Raw genomic sequence first — 19339 nt, 5'->3', positions numbered from 1 at the left:
TACATGTTATATCCTGATATTGTTCTTTAAGGAAGAGCAGGTCCAAGGTTAGATCTGGTGATAGATTGTTGATGGTTTTCACTCCTTGTCCTGCTGTGATAACGTACCAGTCCTCTCCTCCTCTCCCCTCAATGAAATCATCTCCTAATCCAGGGACGACAACGTTGTGTTCTTTGTTTCCTTTGATGACATCACTATAGTTTGACCCGCGGACCTCTGTCACGCTGTCCAAAGCCTCATCCTTCTCAAGGTCCACCTCCAGAGGAGACGGGGAGCTGCTGTAGTCAATGCTGAGGCTCTTTATACATGTGGTGAAGATGTTCCTCTGCAGGCAGTCAGCTTTGTTATCTGACACTGTGAAGGTGATCAGATCCTTTGTGATGAACAGTAAGTGTCTGTGTGCTGATGACCTGAACCAGTTCACTACAGTAACATGAAACACTGTGCTGTCATGTTGAGCCTCCAGATGAACATCATTACCTTCTACTCTGACTCCAAACGTATGAAGATTTGCTTCTACGATGGCCAGGTCAGTTTTCTCGTCTCTGGAGTAATTTTCAATGAGCACAGAGGAAAAGTTTCTGCCTTTCACCATGTAAATGTCTTCTCCTTCAGCACCAATCTGACGATCTCGCCCTCCTCCCCCATCTATCAGGTTCCTTTCTCCATTTCCAATAACTTCATCATCATACTGAGACCCAAAGATGTTTGTAACTGTGTGTAAAAGTGGCTGTGATGCATCAACAACTGCACCGTGTTTCTCGAACATCTTGTTAATTCCTCTGGCCACCAGCTGAACTGAAGAAACCACCGTGGAGGAAATCTCAAATAAGACTCCGTCTCCTGACATCATGTTCATGTGACGATAATCTTCTCCTAAAAACCAGTTTTGTATTCCTACAGTATGACTGCCCTCATACATCAGCACAACATCGTTTCCTGACTTAGACACAGAAATGTGGCTGTAGTCGACACTGAAATGCAGATTGTCTTGTGCTCTGGAGGGATCGTAGTTGTTAATGACCGTTTTCCCCTCCATTCTCAGGAATGATGTAGGTGTCCCTTCCTCCTGAGCCTTCAACATAACTTCTCTGTGGACCGAGGAAGAATGTGTCATCCCCTGGTTCCCCATGAAGTCTGTAATAGTAGCTCAACATGACTTCAATCATATGTTCGTCCTGTGATTTCTGAACTGCAAAAAATCGATTAGAGTCTCTGTTTCCCCTGTATGTCCCGTACCTCGAATAGGAAACAGCTTCATAACCTGAAACCACTGTCACAGATCCAGCTGGTATAAATATGAGTACTTTTTTCTTTAGTGTTTTGTGCTCTAATCCATGTGACTCTCCCAGACCAAGAATTATATCTTTGCTTCCATCTGTGTTAATGCTCCAGCATTGTCTTCTTGGACTCTCATCATGAGAAACAAAATAGTCCATGCAGAGCTCAGACTGACCCTCATCAGCGAGGCAGAAGTTAATACCTCCTCCATTCCAGGAGGAGGCGCCAGCAGCAAAATCAATGGCTGTCGTTCCATCCTGTTGCTTTGTGACTTTATAATATTGGTGATAATCTGAGATCTCTGCAACAAGTCTTCGTCCCTCCTCAATTTCATCATAACGCCAGTCATAAAACACACTAGCCACATGTATAGCAAAGTGCATGATCCCTTTTCCAAAGCCAACAAAAACAGCAGCTATTTTGTCCAAAACTCCAGCGTCCGCTGGGAGGCTGTTCAGTTCATTCTGGATGCCCATATAAACATCATCAATGGCCATCCGCACTACTGATAGAGCCAGATTTATAGGTGCGATGAAAGGTGCCAGTTCAGGCTGAGCAAGCTCAACAATATCTAACTCAACCATGCCAAAATCTAACGCAGCATCAATGTATCCCAGAGCATCTCCTCTCTCCAAATCTTGTTCTACATTGTAGATCCCAAATCCAATTCCCACTATTGGTATAACTGTCATAAAACGCTTCATTGCAGGACTCCTCATGATTGCTTTTGCGATTCTTGACTCTGAGGTCAAAGCTTTGCTTGCAATAGCAGATGTTGTCATAGCCGTCACTCCATGAACCGTCTGCAAAGACCCCACCACACCATCTTTGATGTTTCCCTCTTCAACGGCACGAGCAGTTCCTTTCAGTCCCAGCATGAGACCCAGAGTGCTAACAGCAGTTCCAGTCCTCTCTACATACTTGTTGACCTGATGGGAGGGTGCTGAACTGTGCTGCTCCATCTCATGCACTGATGTCTCAATGTTCTCCAACATCTTTTCACTGTAATGTTGACTCTGTGGAGATAAATCAGCCCTGAACTCCTCGGGCTCAGCACCAGCTGTCTCTGACACGAGCTTACATACAAACTGTCCGTTTTCTATTCGGGCCGATCCCTCCTGAAGGTGCATTCCTGCCAGAGTTTCACCATATTTGTGCTGTAGTGCAGCATGGACGTCTTCAGCCAACGATGCAGATGCTCTCGAGAAATAAGATTCATGTTTGAAGGTATTTTCTAATTCTGAGGCTGAATTCAGGTCTCGCATTGTGACGTAGCCATCATCATAGCCCCCCAGTGTTCCAGATGTGGAAGGTCTCCCAACATCTCCAGATGTTTCTACAATACTGGGAGGTTGCTTAATTTTGTTTTTGTAAGTTTCGTAATCATTTAAGAAGGAATTTTCTTCATTTGAGTTTTTTATAAATATTTTGTATTCTGATGCTATTTTGGCAATTTGTTCATGTACATTACCATTTTTATTAAACTTATCAAACAGCTCATATTCCAATTTTAAGAACTTTGGTCTTGCGCCAGTGAATCCCCGTAGGTCTGTCTTAAACCAGCTTCCGGCTCTTGCCATTGAATGGTCTTCAAATAAAAAATTTAGGCCATGTGATTCATGTTTTAAAGCCGAATCCAAGGCTATAAGATTCAGAATGAATGTTCGGAAATTTCTTGCAGATTCAGCTATAAATGTTGCAGCAAAATATGTAGTGAACCAGGACTCAGTGGATAGTCTGTCGTTAACTGTCAGATCTTTAAAAACATCGACTTTCTTATCATGAAAAATATTGCTCACATATTCAGCATATTTTTGTTGTTGTTCTTTCTTATTGTTTACATTTTTGAAAATGTTTTCTCGCATGTGTGTATAGCTTTCTTTCCCCGCCTGTTCATTAATGCATGTCTTAATATCACCAATTACATTATTGTTTTCTATTTGATTGTTGTTAAGTTTTTTTCCAACTGGATACATGTACAGATTCCGAGGGTCAACTTCATATATCCAGTCATTGATCTTCAGGTATGTAGTCTTTTCTTCTCCATTCTTTGCATAATGACGTATTATATTTTTTATATCTTCTCCTGATTTAATCTCATAATATTCATTAAGGACTTGTCTTTTTTCACCTTCATTATCTATCCAAGTAATAGTTGTTTCAGGTTTCCCATTTATAATCTTTTTTTCTCTTTTCCCTATTAAATATCCTTCTATTTGTTCTGCATTGTTGACACTGATTTTCTTTGGTGCTGGTTGATCTGAGTGAAAGATTCCCCAAGACAGAGCCTCGAGGTCATCAATGGCAGATTTCATCTCGTTAACTTTATTTTGGTCAATCTCCTTAAAAACCTCTGGGTTAACAAAGCTCTTTGGTTCATCTGGCCAGCTGTTTTCTCTTATAAAATTTTTTGCTGGTTTTTTGATGCCCTTGTTTTCTCCTCCACCCAGAAAGTTTCTTTCATTGGTAAAAAAAGCCTCTCCTTTACTTCCAGGCTCGTTTCTCATTATTAAATCTCCGTTGCGATCAAGTATTGCCACCACTTTCTTGCTGTTGTCTTTATGTCTCCATTGCAGCCCCTCTGGAGAGATTTCCTGAGTGATTTTCTTTCCTGTGTGTGTGACTTGGACGAGAGTGTCCCTCACATGAAGCTCTGTCTTGATGTTATTTTCATGGAGGTCCCTCAGCAGAGTTTCCATGAATCGTTGGTCTGATCCGACCTCACAGGCCACCACACTCGTTGTTTTGATTTTATCACTGCCTCTGTTTGTCCTTTCGATGATTTGTGCCACATCTCCAGAACTGTATCCTGACAGTCTCATTTCTCTTGCGTTGTCTCTTTTACCATGACCTACCAGCACCAGTCTGCTGTCCTCTGACAGAGGCACTGGTTCACCGTGGATCAGTTTGGGTCTTTGGTTTTCATCAAGAACATAGACAGAACTAACTGTGGGATGTTTCTCATACAAATATTCAGCAGCTCTTCTGACCACAGGGTCATTTTCCATAATTATGATCTGCTGGTGGTCATACTGTGTGCTGTGATCAGCTGGTCTTTGTGGGATTTTGTAGCTGGAAACTGAGTCAGGTCGATCCATCACCTGGTAAATCTGCTGATTGTTCTGGTTGGTTTCTAAGACTGTTTGGAGGCCGCGGAGCATAAAAACCCGAATGAAGTTCTGGTGGAACTGTGTGGTTGTGTTTCCATCGAGAGAGAAAACTGGAGCTGCTTCCAGAGATGGTTTCAACATCAGCTTTGCAAGTGAAGCTCCATCAAGTCCAGACACAGTTTGTCCATCTTCTGAAACACTTCCAAATATTTTGACCACAGTGTATCTGTCTGCTGCTGGTACACAGGCGTCGTTGAACAGGCAGTCCTTGGTGACTTTCACGGAGTAATGAGGATCCTTGCTGTATTCCTGCTGGACTCTGTCACTGGTGGATTTCTCTGTGTCGGTCATGATCAGAAGCTTTTGGTTGTAGCTGTGGGAGATCTCTGAAGCACCCAGCAGCCAGTCTTGTACCTTCTGTTTCTCGATATGTACCAAGAAGGCGTTAAAGTCCTGAAAAATGAAGCAAAGCATTAAATGAGAGAGAGCTCCAGGATAACTGTTTTGGTCTCAGTTAATTTCTATAAGGTGGTCAAAGGAGCTTGCAAAGAAAAGCATCTGGACTTCTTTAAGTTGCTTGAAGACGTTTCACCTCTCATCCTAGAAGCTTCTTCAGTTCTAAGGTCAAATGGTGGAGAGTCCCAGATATAAACCTAGTGGGAGTTTCCCCCCACAGAGGGACAAAAGGACCCCCTGATGATCCTCTAATCACCTGAGCCAAGGTGTGAAACTGGGTGTGGGTCCCAATTCTATAAGGTGAGATTTCTGAGCATTTTTTGACTCTGTGGATATAATGTGAAGAATCTGTTCTGCTGAAGTAAACCTGCAGTTTGAGCCTGACGCTCAGTTGGCCCTGATCAGCTGTTATGGTCTCATCAGTGAGGACCACCAGCAGGTAACATAACTGACCCCCATTTATAAGAAAATGTACACCACACACACACACACCAGGCTAGTTATAGTTAATTTAAACTAAAGTAAGAACTAGATCCTGGATGCATGAAGGAGCGTTTCTGCAGGTCCTTCCTCCCTGCAGCTGTCACACACACACACACACACACACACACACACACACACACACACACACACACACACACACAGTGTTTCTTATATGCCTTACACATAGTAATATAATTATAATTTCAATTTTTCAATTCAATGTTATTTATATTTCGCCAAATCACAACAACAGTCGCCTCAGGGCGCTTTATATTGTACAGTAGATCGTACAATAATAGATACAGAGAAAAACCCATCAATCATATGACCCCATGATTCAGGGTCACCTGGGCCAGCCCTAACTATATGCTTTAGCAAAAAGGAAAGTTTGAAGCCTGATCTTGAAAGTAGAGATAGTGTCTGTCTCCTGAATCCAAACTGGAAGCTGGTTCCACAGAAGAGGGGCCTGAAAACTGAAGGCTCTGCCTCCCATTCTACTTTAAATACTCTAGGAACAACAAGTAGGCCTGCAGAGCGAGAGCGAAGTGCTCTAATAGGGTGATATGGTACTACAAGGTCATTGAGATAAGATGGGGCCTGATTATTTAAGACCTTGTATGTGAGGAGCAGGATTTTGAATTCTGGATTTAACAGGAAGCCAAAACAGGAGAAATCTGCTCTCTTTCTAGTCCCTGTCAGGACTCTTGCTGCAGCATTTTGGATTAGCTGAAGGCTTTTCAGGGAGTTTTTAGGACTTCCTGATAATAATGAATTACAGTCGTCCAGCCTGGAAGTAATAAATGCATGAACTAGTTTTTCAGCGTCACTCTGAGACAGGATATTTCTAACTTTAGAGATGTTGCACAAATGGAAGAAAGCAGTCTTACATATTTGTTTAATATGTGCGTTGAAGGACATGTCCTGGTCAAAAATGACTCCAAGGTTCCTCACAGTGTTACTGGAGGCCAAGGTAATGCCATCCAGAGTAAGAATGTCACGGCTGGCGGGGTGAGCCGTGTGGTGTAGGAGAAAAAGGACCCAAAATGCAGGCAGTGGACTGGTGATGAGAGTGATGTTTTATTTACAGAAGTGGAGCGACCGAACAGGCAGTGAGAAAAGACGAATGACTGAAAAAACCTAGACTGGGAAAACTAAATAACAAACCTAAGCATGAAACGGGGAGCGGAGAATGCAGAGAGACGTCGTTACACCGAGAAACACAGACGATCCAACGATGAACAGAAGCCAACACACACTATAAATACACACTAGGTAATGAGGAGATGACATGCAGGGGTGGACACAGCTGACAGTAATGGACATGATGAGAAGCAGACCTACAAAGTAAAACCGGAAACACCCAGACTGTTTTACAACAAAAACACAGGGACCTGAACGGAGCACAGAGGGGAGACACAGGTAGGGATAATAAACACGACAACCAACCCAAAGAATTAATACAGAATCAGAAGAAACACCAAACACAAGATGAAACCAAAAAGAAACACAAAACACTGGATCAACGACCCAGGATCATGACATAGAATCTGCTTAGAGACCATATTTCTAAGATTTTCAGGGCCGAGTACAATAACCTCAGTTTTATTTTCTGAGGTTTGTGTTATTATAGTTTTGCAATTTCTAATTAACATTTCTTTATATTTCACTTTTCCTTTTACAATTTAATTTAGTTTCAGCCAAATATTTATTTTTAGTCTATATAATTATCAGTATAATAATGTGATTGGAACCCTGACTGGTGGACAACAGGTGACTCTAACTAAAAAGCCAGATGGCAGGACTTGATTAAAAAAGGAGTAACAGGCAGAGTAAGTTACAGACATGTTGGACTTGCATTCATTTTGATGGGAGCTGATTAAAGCTGCTGGCGGCAAAAATATAGAGCGAGGGTTGTTCGTGTTCCAGCGTGAGAGAGGAAGCAAGTTGCCTTCCCGTGAGGCTGGGAATAGGAATGCAGAACACCATCGCCTCCATTTCCTCGCAAGCTTGAGCTGCTTTTTTCCAGACGCTCGTGTCATGTTCATTAACAACATCTCCTTTGAGAATATTCTTCAGGGGAAGCAGAGGATGCTGCTAGGCCTGACCCTGAGGAAGGCTCTGGTGTTCATGCAAGTTTAGTTTTCCCTTTTCAGTCTCATTTTCAGTGTTTTATTGCTGGATGGAAGCTGATTGATTGATCTCTTCTTGGGACCGTGGGCTGCCTCCTCTCAGCCCTTGTTCAAAGTCCCCATTTTAAAATGTCTGCTGTGAAATAAAGTTTCTGATCTTACTATCTGTGACAGTGCTCCCTGTCATGTCACAACTTTGATTATTATACTAGTAATTAAATAGACTAAAACTAAACATGTTCAAACTGCCTGAAGCTAAAATAAATTGTGTAAAGAAAAGTGAAACATAAAGAAACATTTATTAGAAATTACAAAACTATAATAACACAAACTCAAACATCCCTCGTGTGTTTCTATTAGGAGAAGATAGTGACTGAGCATTCCAGGGTGGATGTAAAAGGGAATGTTTTCCTGTCATCCGACTGGGATGATGACGAAACGTTTCTCCCACTGAAAACGTGACGTCCACATGAACACAGTCGGCTTTTTGGGGATTTCCTCACCCGGATGTTAAAGACATTTACTGTCATACATTTGCTCAGGTTAGAAGATAAACGTGCAGCAGCTACACTAATGTCTGTGATGTTTGTGTGTGAGGAGTGAGGCGGGACATTTTAATGCAAAACTATTCATTCTGTCTTATCCCAAATTCTCAGACAGCTGAAAAAAGTGCAAACAGGAAGAAGTACAACACTCTGCTTCAATGAAGACCGGGTTCAAAACCAGGCCTGACTGAGCCGTGTGCGTGTTGTAATAACTAAGTTAATACTGCTCTGATGTGTCGATCTGTACGTAAGTGTGCCAAATGCAAACCTCACCAGGTATGAAACAAGTCCTCGAGCTAACCCAGCTACCACTATGAGCTGTTTTAATGCTGTTAGTAAGTCTTTTTCTTTGTTCATGATGAATTCACATTTTGTCCCATTTTAGAAGAAGAAAAGATGCAGATACTCAGTGGAAGGAAATGCTGATCTTTATCAGCCCGATCAAGTTCTAGTTTAGATCTAATCACTTTCATCATTAGAAACAATCTCTGTGTTTTCAGCACTGTTTAATCTCTTAAATCTAAATGTGTGTTCACTTTCTGTCTCATGTTTACTGACCTTCTCCTTCGTAATGACATAAGCTGTGACGTTTTCACAGTCCTGAAATCCATCCAGCAAAGTCAGTGGGTTTTCTTCAGTGTCCAGCCTGATGGAAAATTAACATATTAGCATAACTGAATTAGCATATCTTTAAAATAAATAAATAAAACAAACTAAATCCACGTTGGACAGAGTTGATTGTACATCAGAGGGACAGCTGCTGCTGAGCAGGCTGGAGACAAAGTTAGAGACGTGCAGAGGAGGGAGGGTGGATACACTGGACTAAGGATGTGAAGATGGAGCTGCCAGGCAGCAGGAAAACAGGAAATCCTCAGAGAAGATCCATGGATGTAGTGAAGGAGGAAGTGCAGAGGAGGCAGATGATCTGCTGTGATAAATCCTAACGGGCTTTTTGGCTCATTAATAACCAACAATTAATAAAAAATTCCAGTGTATTGTGAAGCACTGTCCAAATTCTTTTACAAATACTTGCAAAGGACATGAAATATCCAGATGTTAAACCTGCTAAAAATGTAAATGACTGAAAGCTTCGTTACCTTTTCACAGATCTTCCAAATCTTGATTGGTGGTAGTCGTTTCCCCTAAACGAAACACATCCTGCATTATTTGTTATAGATTACTTTTTACTTAATTTTATTTTGTACAAGTGGTAAAATCTCAAAGTGAAGTCTGAAATCTGTAGGTGCATTCTTCTGTCATGGTCACTGGGTCTTTGTCTGGTTCCTCGTCTCGTCTTCTGATTAGCTCCCACCTGTTTCCTCTGCCCTCCTTACCTGCTGTGTGTTTATTGTCTGAGTCTAACTCCTGTCCTTTGGCTCGTCCTCCCTCATTCTGTGGTTTCGCTCGAGTTCTGCTTGTTATCATTTACTCCTGGGTCCACCTCTGTGTGTTTGAAAAGACTTTGGCATCAAAGCTTAAGTGCTGTCTGCAGCACACCGCGTCAGTATCTGCCTGCTGCACAGGATTACATTACATCTACACAATTCCAGTCACAGTGGCAGAGCCCCACAGTGCTTCTGATAACCAATGTCTATGATACCCACAGGAGCTGTAATGTACTAATAGCTGTTCCAGTCATAAGATACCTGGTTGTTGAGGTGTTCATAAAGCTTTCATCAAACATGTGTTCAGACAGTCCTTGGAGTCGATGCAGTGCAGCGATGTCAGAGCCGAGCTCCTCCCACTCATCTTCTTTCACCTCTGAAAACATTGAAACACAGTTTAAATTAGTTAAGGGGAACTAAGTGCTGGTTCCAGTTAAGAACCACTCCTACACTGGATTTGTATGCCCCTAATCAACTATAACAGACATTTTATAAGTGATTGTGGCGCGGCTGCAGCGAGGTGCACGCACCTGAGCGGCATCAATGATCACACTGCGCCTGAATTAAAAGGGTGACTGACGTCCTGTCATCGTCGTCGTTGTTGTTGGGGAAGTGTTCACGTGTGTGCATGTAAAGTGACGGCAACCGAGAGTAAAAACAGAACGCTGAAAAACATAGAAATGTGTCTCTGCTGTGTGCCTGTAAAGTGATCCATGCTCAATCATCCAGGTAAGTCACTCTCCAAACTTTGATCCTGTTCATCTGGACGTTTTCAGTGGGAGAAACGTTTCATCATCATCATCATCATCATCATCATCAGGTGACTCCTTCAGTCTCAGCTGCCAACAGGTTGCAACCTTATAAACAGCACATTTGCATAATGACAGAAACAATGACTGTTGGGGAACGGCTGCAATCACAGCATGTAAGATGGTGACAGATGGACCCTTAGGCCCCTCCTCCATTCAGAGATGGTCTTTCCCTTTTCACGTAAATGGCCTCCTTGACTCCGCCCTCAAACCAGCGTTCCTCCCTGTCCAGGATGTTACATCCTCATCGTTGAAAGAGCGTCCACTGGCCTGTAGGTGTAAATAGACACCACTCGGTCGTTGTATGCGTCAGTGTACACCTGGCTCTAAAATACTCTACGTTCTTGTTTGTACCTTGCCTAAGGGCTAACCTGTGACCTGTGACATCAGGTCAGGTGGGTGATAACACCAGTGAGATTGGGTACCAAGCTCCAAGTACAAAGAAAGGAGCGCAGAGTGCGACAGAAGCTGACCAGAGAGACAGGATGATGGCGAAGCTGGAAACCTGGAGCCTTCAGTCACCAAGACTACATGACGTATCCTCTGAAGGTCAACTAGAAGATGTGAAAGCAGCATTACGAGCAATCATCACTGCGACCATCACCGAAACCAACCAGGTGATCAACACTACAACCATGTGTATGCAAGCAGGCCGCTTGGTGCTATAGCTACAGGAGAGGCTGGATCATTGGATGGTTAGGGGTCAATTTATGATGAAGGTGGTGCAGGACAGTGGAGTTGTGGCCCCATAACACTGTAGTGGACAAGTTAGAGGACCTCTTGGTATCTTATTTTTGTGTACTGCACATTTCCATTGTTCTATTACTACTCCTACTTTCTTTCCTACATATAAAATGTTAAAATATATTTTATTTTATAATCCAAATATAAAATACGCTGTGAAAGAGGGTCTTCTACGCTCCCATGCAACTCTAATGCATTCATGTAGCATTCTTTTAAATTTAATTCTCAGCATTTTGCATTAGTGAGAAACACTGATGTTGTTTCAATCAGTTATAATTACCATTTTATTAAGGTTCAGGTTATTACACAGAAACAGCCATATGGATTTCCTTGTAGTCATCAATATTCTTTATTTACTATCTTTACTATTCTTTGCTTTAAAATGTTGTTACCATGGTTATCAATGTGTTATTAATTAGAAACAGGCAGTTTTGCATTTTGCAGCCTCGTTTCCTGCTTATTGAACAGAAACTACCACAGAGATTCCCATTTAATAATTCAGAGCAATAAACATAATATTTACATTATTGATTTTAAGCAAAGCAGAATGTTGGAAACTTGAGGTAGGATTAATTCAAACATTATAATATAGTAATACTATCCAAATCAGCTAAAACATCAGTCACTATTACCTTATTATTATTATTAGGTTATCCCAATTGAAACTGTATAAAAATGTGAAAATTCAAACTCATTTTTGTATTGTTACAAAGGTATTACACTATTATTACTGACGGCCACCATGAGTTTACTTGAATATTAACTGGTTACTATGTTATAATTGAGTGGTAATAACTTTGAAATGACAACAACTGACTTTGATGGGGGGAACCCACCCGAGCGATTAATGCAGTTTTATCCCATCTCTAATCATTATTACAGGATTGTTTCTGTCTTGTTATCCTAGCTCTGCCACTTTATTGCAGAATGTAAAACTCAAAGTCAGAACTTCATTGCAGATAACAAAGTGACCAAGAAACCCCAAAATACACTATCTAAGCTGGGCAAGAACAGAACAAGAGACAGAGACAAGAGGTGATGTTCACGGAGAGAGCAAAGAGAGACGCGAACATGACCGGAGAGGTCGGAGGTGAATTAAAACAGGGACACTGAAGACAGAACATGGAGCAGAGACAGACTGTCGGGGTTCCTGGCTCGTTGACCCTCGTTTTCAGTTTTGTCATTTTAGTTTATTTTTCCACATCAATGTTGTTCTCACTTCCTGTTTTTCCTGTCAGCTCGTCTCATGTGTCGTTAGCCAGATTGTGTTCAGCTGTGTCTCTCATCAGTCTGTGTGTTTAAGTCTTCTGTTTCCACTTGTTCAACATCATGTCTTTGGATGTGTCTACGCCATACGTGATCCACTCCAGCCAGTTCAGCTATTTCAGTTCAGTCGGTCCTCCGTTTCATGTCCTGTTCATCCGCTCATCATAACAAACACTAGCCTTCACCTATCTGTGAGTCCAGCGTTTGGGTCCTCCTTTCCTTGCATCCACACACAACACAAGTCCTGGCACAGACTGGCCAAGAAGAACGAACATAACCAGAAACAACACAGAGCTCGTAAAGACTGCTCACATTGTGTTTTTAATTTATGTTTAAAGTGAAGTTTAATTTTATATTTTTGGTTTTGGTGCCTAACCAAAGGTAAAACAGATCAGATCGATCGATGGCTGTTAGAAGAATTATTAGAAATCTTGTTATTACGTGTATGATGGGCGATTTCCATTGTAAATATTAATCTATGAAATGAAGTAGTCTTCAAGTACGCTGTCATTCCAGTGGTTGTCATGGTTACTGTCAGCAGACTCACTCATCCACAGTTCAGTGTGTTTATTTAAAGTGACGACTGTAACAGGGCTCATGAAGGTTTGACCAGCAGCAACAACAGAAACAAACTACTCACAGCTCAGAACAGTCTCTTTAAGCCCATCAGTCAACAATCTGGTGTTGAATGACTGGTGTGATAATCAGCCCAGGTACAGACACGCCGCGACAAAGCAAAGTGTGATTAAACAGACAGAGAGAGGAGAGTGCAAAAGTGAGAGCGAGCCATGAGACCAGAGGACCATGATGATGGTAGAGTGATGGTGTCCTCCTGTTCTTGGAAAGTCTGGACTGCTGTACAAATGTTCGAAGTACAAACTAGCAAGAACACAAGCACAGACCTGCTTACTTGGGTATTGAGCAACAACTTTGCCTGAGTCTCTTGTTGCTGCGTGCCTCGTGCTTCTTTGTAGTTCCTATAGTGTGTAAGTTCCTGGTTCCTGCCTTGAATGAGTTTTTGTACGCTGTTCCTGTGGCTTCCATCAATAAAGTGTGATACAAAATTTGTGTTTTATCTAACCTTTGTGTACTGCTGATACGTAATTGTAACTTTCTTGTACAAATAAAGACGGGAAACAAGTGTAAGCTTTGCTTCGGGTCACGACACGCTTCATTATGAAGCTGAGGCCAACACGAGGGTGAGAACTTCACTCCAACCAGCCGAACAAAGACTGTATCCTCACCATGGGTATGATTAACGTGCGTGGTTAACATGACTATCAGAAATGTCTTGTGGTCCAGTTACTGCAACAAACAATGAAATAAAACAGCAGCAACAAACAGAACCCGATACAGTGATCCAGACTCTAAACTTTGTTTGATGTTAGTGAAGAACCTGCGAGCATCAGGGATTTTACTCTAAACGTCTTTTCTCAGAATCGATCCAGCTTCTCCATCAGACTAAAGACTCATATTTTTTATGTTTGAGGTCAAATTGACCTCAGGAATCTGTAGCTTCCAAAGATCACTGCCAAATAATTTTAATAAATTTGTAAAATTAAATTATATTTTTAACGTAGCAGTTAATAATAATAATGCAAAACAGCTGATGAAAAATAATAAGTTGAACTGAAATGGAAGAAAATATTAGATGAAGCTATTTGAATTACTGGGGCTGTTTTTAAAAAATAATTAAGTTTAGATTATTTAATTTATTGAATTGCTTTGAGTGTTTGTCTTTGCAGTGCAGAGATGTGTGGTTTCCACAGGACAGAAATGTGATTTTAAACATGACACGTTACAGGAGAGCAGACAGGAAGTATTTAAAAGGAGCTCATTTTTATATGTAATGACGTGTTTTCATAGTAGTTTTTTTGCTACTTTGAAATGGAAATTAACCTTAGTTTATGGGCTGTGTAATAAAATGCTAGTATAAAAAATTATGTTCTGAAGAGAAGCCGAATGTTAGTTGCAGTATTCAGGATTCTCATCCAGTGATGTCAGCTCCAAGATGTTACAATATAGACATAATATATCCATCCATTCTGGTCTGTTTATCCTTATCAGGGTCGCTGGAGCCTATCCCAGCTGTCATAGGGCAGGGGACACCATGAACAGGTCACCAGAATTACGAGGAAGTCTCTTACCGAACTCTTCAGTGAGGCCGAGGAGGCTGAAGATGACCAGGAGCTTCCAACTCCAGCAGCCCTGCCTCTGTCCTGGCATGGCCCTGCAAAATATGATTAACATTCAATTCAATTTTATTTATAGAGCGCCAAATCACAACACCAGTTGCCCCCAAGGCGATTTATATTGTACAGTAGATCGTACTTATCTACTTAGCACTTTTAATTCTTATTCTTATTTTTATTTCATGTCTTTAAGCGTAACTTATGACAGTATGTTTGCACTGAAGCACCGCAGCAATTTCCTAATGTTGTAAACCTGCTCAACATTTGGCAATAAACCCCTTTCTGATTCTGACTCTGACAATAACAGAGAAAAACCCAACAATCATATGACCCCCTGTGGTGGGGCGTGGTTTGCGGTGCCGTGCGGACGCACCTGCACGGCATCCGCAATCACGCCCGCCGTGTTAAAACACGGGGACTCAGGGGTTGGTGTGTGTGTGGTGTGACGTGAATTAAATAAAGTTGGCTCTGAACGTTGCTCCGTGGTCCCGCCGTGCCTTAGTCACGCCACACCCCCTATGAGCAGCACTTTGACAACAGTGGGAAGGAAAAACTCCCTTTTAACAGGAAGAAACCTCCAGCAGAACCAGGCTCAGGGAGGGGCGGGGCCATCTGCTGTGATTGGTTGGGGTGAGAGAAGGAAGACAGGATAAAGACATGCTGTGGAAGAGAGACAGAGGTTAATAACAGATATGATTCAGTGCAGAGAGGTCTGTTAACACATAGTGAGTGAGAAAGGTGACTGGAAAGGAAAAACTCAATGCATCATGGGAATCCCCAGCAGCCTACGTCTATTGCAGCATAACTAAGGGAGGATTCAGGGTCACCTGGTCCAGCCCTAACTATATGCTTTAGCAAAAAGGAAAGTTTGAAGCCTAATCTTGAAAGTAGAGATAGTGTCTGTCTCCTGAATCCAAACTGGAAGCTGGTTCCACAGAAGAGGGGCCTGAAAACTGAAGGCTCTCCCTCCCATTCTACTTTTAAATACTCTAGGAACAACAAGTCGGCCTGCACAGTGGCGTGTCAGGAAATTTTTTGTTGGGGGGGCCAGGTAGGGGCACAGGAAGGGATGACCCACACGCAGGACTCTTGGTGCAGAATGAGGTTTATTGAATATGTAGACAAAGATGATAGGATGGCTGACTGAACTGAACACACGACAGGAACAACATCATCAATGACACGACAGTGAACAAGTAGAAACAGAGGGCTTAAATACACAGACTGATGAGGATGATAATGAGAGACCGGTGAGTACACAGCTGAACATAATCTGGCTAATGACACTAGACGAGCTGACACAGGAAAAGCAGGAAGTGAGCACATGGAAGTGGCAAAATAAACTGAACATGAACAAAACTGAAAACACTGGGTCACCGACCCAGGAACCCTGACAGTACAGTTATGAATATTAAATATTAAATAGAATAAAACAACAAAAACTGACAGTGTGGGCAATGAGCTAGCAGAAACTTTTCTGTAATTTTATTTCTTACAGTTTAAGTCCAAAGAGTCGTGCTGACAGAGTTCTTTGTCCTTATCATGTCTGAAACAGTTAAAAGTGGAACTTACACTGACAGGAAGGTCAAAGTGGGCAGTACGTGGGCCGCAATGGAAAATGAAAGTTTAGACATAAAGATTTAATCAGGGGTTCCTTAGATGCCTGTACTATAAAGTTTCATGATATCATAATAAATGTATACGTGTATATATACGTGTATACATATATATACAGTGGGGCAAAAAAGTATTTAGTCAGCCACTGATTGTGCAAGTTCCCCCACTTAAAATGATGACAGAGGTCAGTAATTTGCACCAGAGGTACACTTCAACTGTGAGAGACAGAATGTGAAAAAAAAATCCATGAATCCACATGGTAGGATTTGTAAAGAATTTATTCGTAAATTAGGGTGGAAAATAAGTATTTGGTCACCTCAAACAGGGAAAATCTCTGGCTCTCACAGACCTGTAACGTCTTCTGTAAGAAGCTTTTCTGTCCCCCACTCGTTACCTGTATGAATGGCACCTGTTTGAACTCATCATCTGTATAAAAGACACCTGTCCACAGCCTCAAACAGTCAGACTCCAAACTCCGCCATGGCCAAGACCAAAGAGCTTTCGAAGGACACCAGGAAAAGTATTGTAGACCTGCACCAGACTGGGAAGAGTGAATCTACAATAGGCAAGCAGCTTGGTGTGAAAAAAATCAACTGTGGGAGCAATCATCAGAAAATGGAAGACATACAAGACCACTGATAATCTCCCTCGATCTGGGGCTCCACGCAAGATCTCATCCCGTGGGGTCAAAATGATCATGAGAACGGTGAGCAAAGATCCCAGAACCACACGGGGGGACCTGGTGAATGACCTGCAGAGAGCTGGGACCAAAGTAACAAAGGTCACCATCAGTAACACACTACAACGGCAGGGAATCAAATCCCGCAGTGCCAGACGTGTTCCGCTGCTGAAGCCAGTGCATGTCCAGGCCCGTCTGAAGTTTGCCAGAGAGCACATGGATGATACAGCAGAGGATTGGCAGAATGTCATGTGGTCAGATGAAACCAAAGTAGAACTTTTTGGTATAAACTCAACTCGTCGTGTTTGGAGGAAGAAGAATACTGAGTTGCATCCCAAGAACACCATACCTACTGTGAAGCATGGGGGTGGAAACATCATGCTATGGGGCTGTTTTTCTGCCAAGGGGACAGGACGACTGATCCGTGTTAAGGACAGAATGAATTGGGCCATGTATCGTGAGATTTTGAGCCAAAACCTCCTTCCATCAGTGAGAACTTTGAAGATGAAACGAGGCTGGGTCTTCCAACATGACAATGATCCAAAACACACCGCCCGGGCAACAAAGGAGTGGCTCCGTAAGAAGCATTTGAAAGTCCTGGAGTGGCCTAGCCAGTCTCCAGACCTCAACCCCATAGAAAATCTGTGGCGGGAGTTGAAAGTCCGTGTTGCTCGGCGACAGCCCCAAAACATCACGGCTCTCGAGAAGATCTGCATGGAGGAATGGGCCAAAATACCAGCTACTGTGTGTGCAAACCTGGTAAAGACCTATAGTAAACGTTTGACCTCTGTTATTGCCAACAAAGGTTATGTTACAAAGTATTGAGTTGTGTTTTTGTTATTGACCAAATACTTATTTTCCACCCTGATTTACGAATAAATTCTTTACAAATCCTACCATGTGGATTCATGGATTTTTTTTTTTCACATTCTGTCTCTCACAGTTGAAGTGTACCTCTGGTGCAAATTACTGACCTCTGTCATCATTTTAGGTGGGGGAACTTGCACAATCGGTGGCTGACTAAATACTTTTTTGCCCCACTGTATGTATGTGTGTGTATGTATATATATATATATATATATATATATATATATATATATATATATATACACACATATTATAATATCATGAAACTTTATAGTACAGGCATCTAAGGAACCCCTGTTATATATATATATATATATGTATACACGTATATATATAAGATATATATATAAGATATTTATCTCTTACTACACGAATATGTATTATTACAGGAAAATGCGACGTCCGTGCAATACAAAACGTACCCCCCCTCCCAGGAATGTGTGTAGGAGATGTTATTCTAGCCAGTTAGGCAGGAGGACAGGAAATAAGTTGTGTGTGTAGAAAGAAGGGGTTGATCGTCTGTCTTCTCTTGCAGGAAAAGATCGGAGGAATGGACAAGGTCGGGTAAAACTTTTTATTAACATTAATTACAATGCATGTTCATAATAGGAGTCATACACTCCTCGTTAGAAGGATATAAGCACTAACCCCACAGTGTGGAGGGTTTAAAAATAAGAATAAGGCGAGTTTAGTGTTGAAGGTAAAACTGCTACCCCCTTACATAGGAAGAGGCCTTGGCCATGTGTGTAACAGGATGTTCCTGCTGACAGAAAACTGACCAGAAATAGAAACTTTAAGGTGTTGGTTAAAGCTGACATCAGTGTGGAAATAAAAGCTGCGTAGTAACAACTGCAGAGAAGGCAGAAGTTTTCTCACATGGGACAAGATCCGTGGTTGGAGGTCAAAGGTCGAACAAATCAGGGAGGCTAAGTCTAAACCACAGCATCTCCCGGTCGACGGCCAATCACAAATATTACCTGTTAATATTTACTCTGAGTTATGAACTGTGCTTCATTTCTCTGTGTGACACGTCCACAGGTGTGTGACCCCAATCTTTAACTGCCTGATGATAAAATAGTGTGAACTACTAGACTGTCTCCAGTTCTCTGAGTAAAAGAAGAAAACGACACAGATCCTTCTGAATGTAGAAGCCAGAATGCTTACAGTGCTGAAGTCACTGTTTTGCTTCCAGTACAGACGTCATAAACACTTAAGAAGTCTCACCTGGATACACAACCGCGGTTAAAGAATAATCCTTTGGTCAGTGTTTAACTTGACAGCCTTTGTCAAGTTAACCAAAGTTTTGTTTCCTGCACATTTAAGCTGTGTAACAATGCATGTATCATATAAATGATAAAAACATTTATCACGCAGCTGGAAATTGGAATAAAAAAGTTCATAATTACATTTTTTACCTCTTGCTTGACTCACCTGTAAAATGTAATCCTAGTCTTTGGATGTTAGAGTTCAGCTGGAGTGTGAGTTCATGCGTGAGATGGTAGCACCCTTCCACATCATCACAAGTTTCTGTGAGTTGTTTTCTTTCAGTTCTCTTTAATATCATGCAGAGCAGACCTGCCCCTTTGGGCTGGGACTGTGAGAGACGCCAGACATGAGACACACAAACTTCAATCTGTACTGGAAAATAAACAATATTCAAGAAAAACATAAATATTTATATAGATAAGATGTTTTATAATATTCAAACATCTCAGTTACATACTGAGATGTTTGAATATTGCTATAACCTGTAATGTTGTGGTGCTTTGTGTCTGT

The 19339-nt window shown here is 41.7% G+C and overlaps 1 protein-coding gene across 1 annotated transcript; it reads right to left on the bottom strand.

Annotated features, from left to right (window-relative positions):
* Positions 1-904: 904 nt before the first annotated feature.
* LOC120722453 lies at positions 905-19223 on the bottom strand. The gene is made up of 6 exons (XM_040013465.1): positions 18995-19223; positions 14356-14438; positions 9651-9765; positions 9102-9146; positions 8563-8650; positions 905-4844 (listed from the first exon to the last, which is right to left on the bottom strand). The coding sequence occupies exons 2-6, from the start codon at positions 14432-14434 to the stop codon at positions 1017-1019; spliced, it is 4155 nt and encodes a 1384-aa protein (XP_039869399.1). The 5' UTR covers positions 14435-14438; positions 18995-19223; the 3' UTR covers positions 905-1016.
* Positions 19224-19339: the final 116 nt, after the last annotated feature.

This window comes from Simochromis diagramma, unplaced genomic scaffold (genome assembly GCF_900408965.1).
Source record: "Simochromis diagramma unplaced genomic scaffold, fSimDia1.1 OVJJ01000778.1, whole genome shotgun sequence".
NCBI lineage: Eukaryota > Metazoa > Chordata > Actinopteri > Cichliformes > Cichlidae > Simochromis > Simochromis diagramma.
The sequence above is the reverse complement of the archived record's forward strand: the minus strand, read 5'-3'. Positions and strand labels throughout refer to the sequence as shown.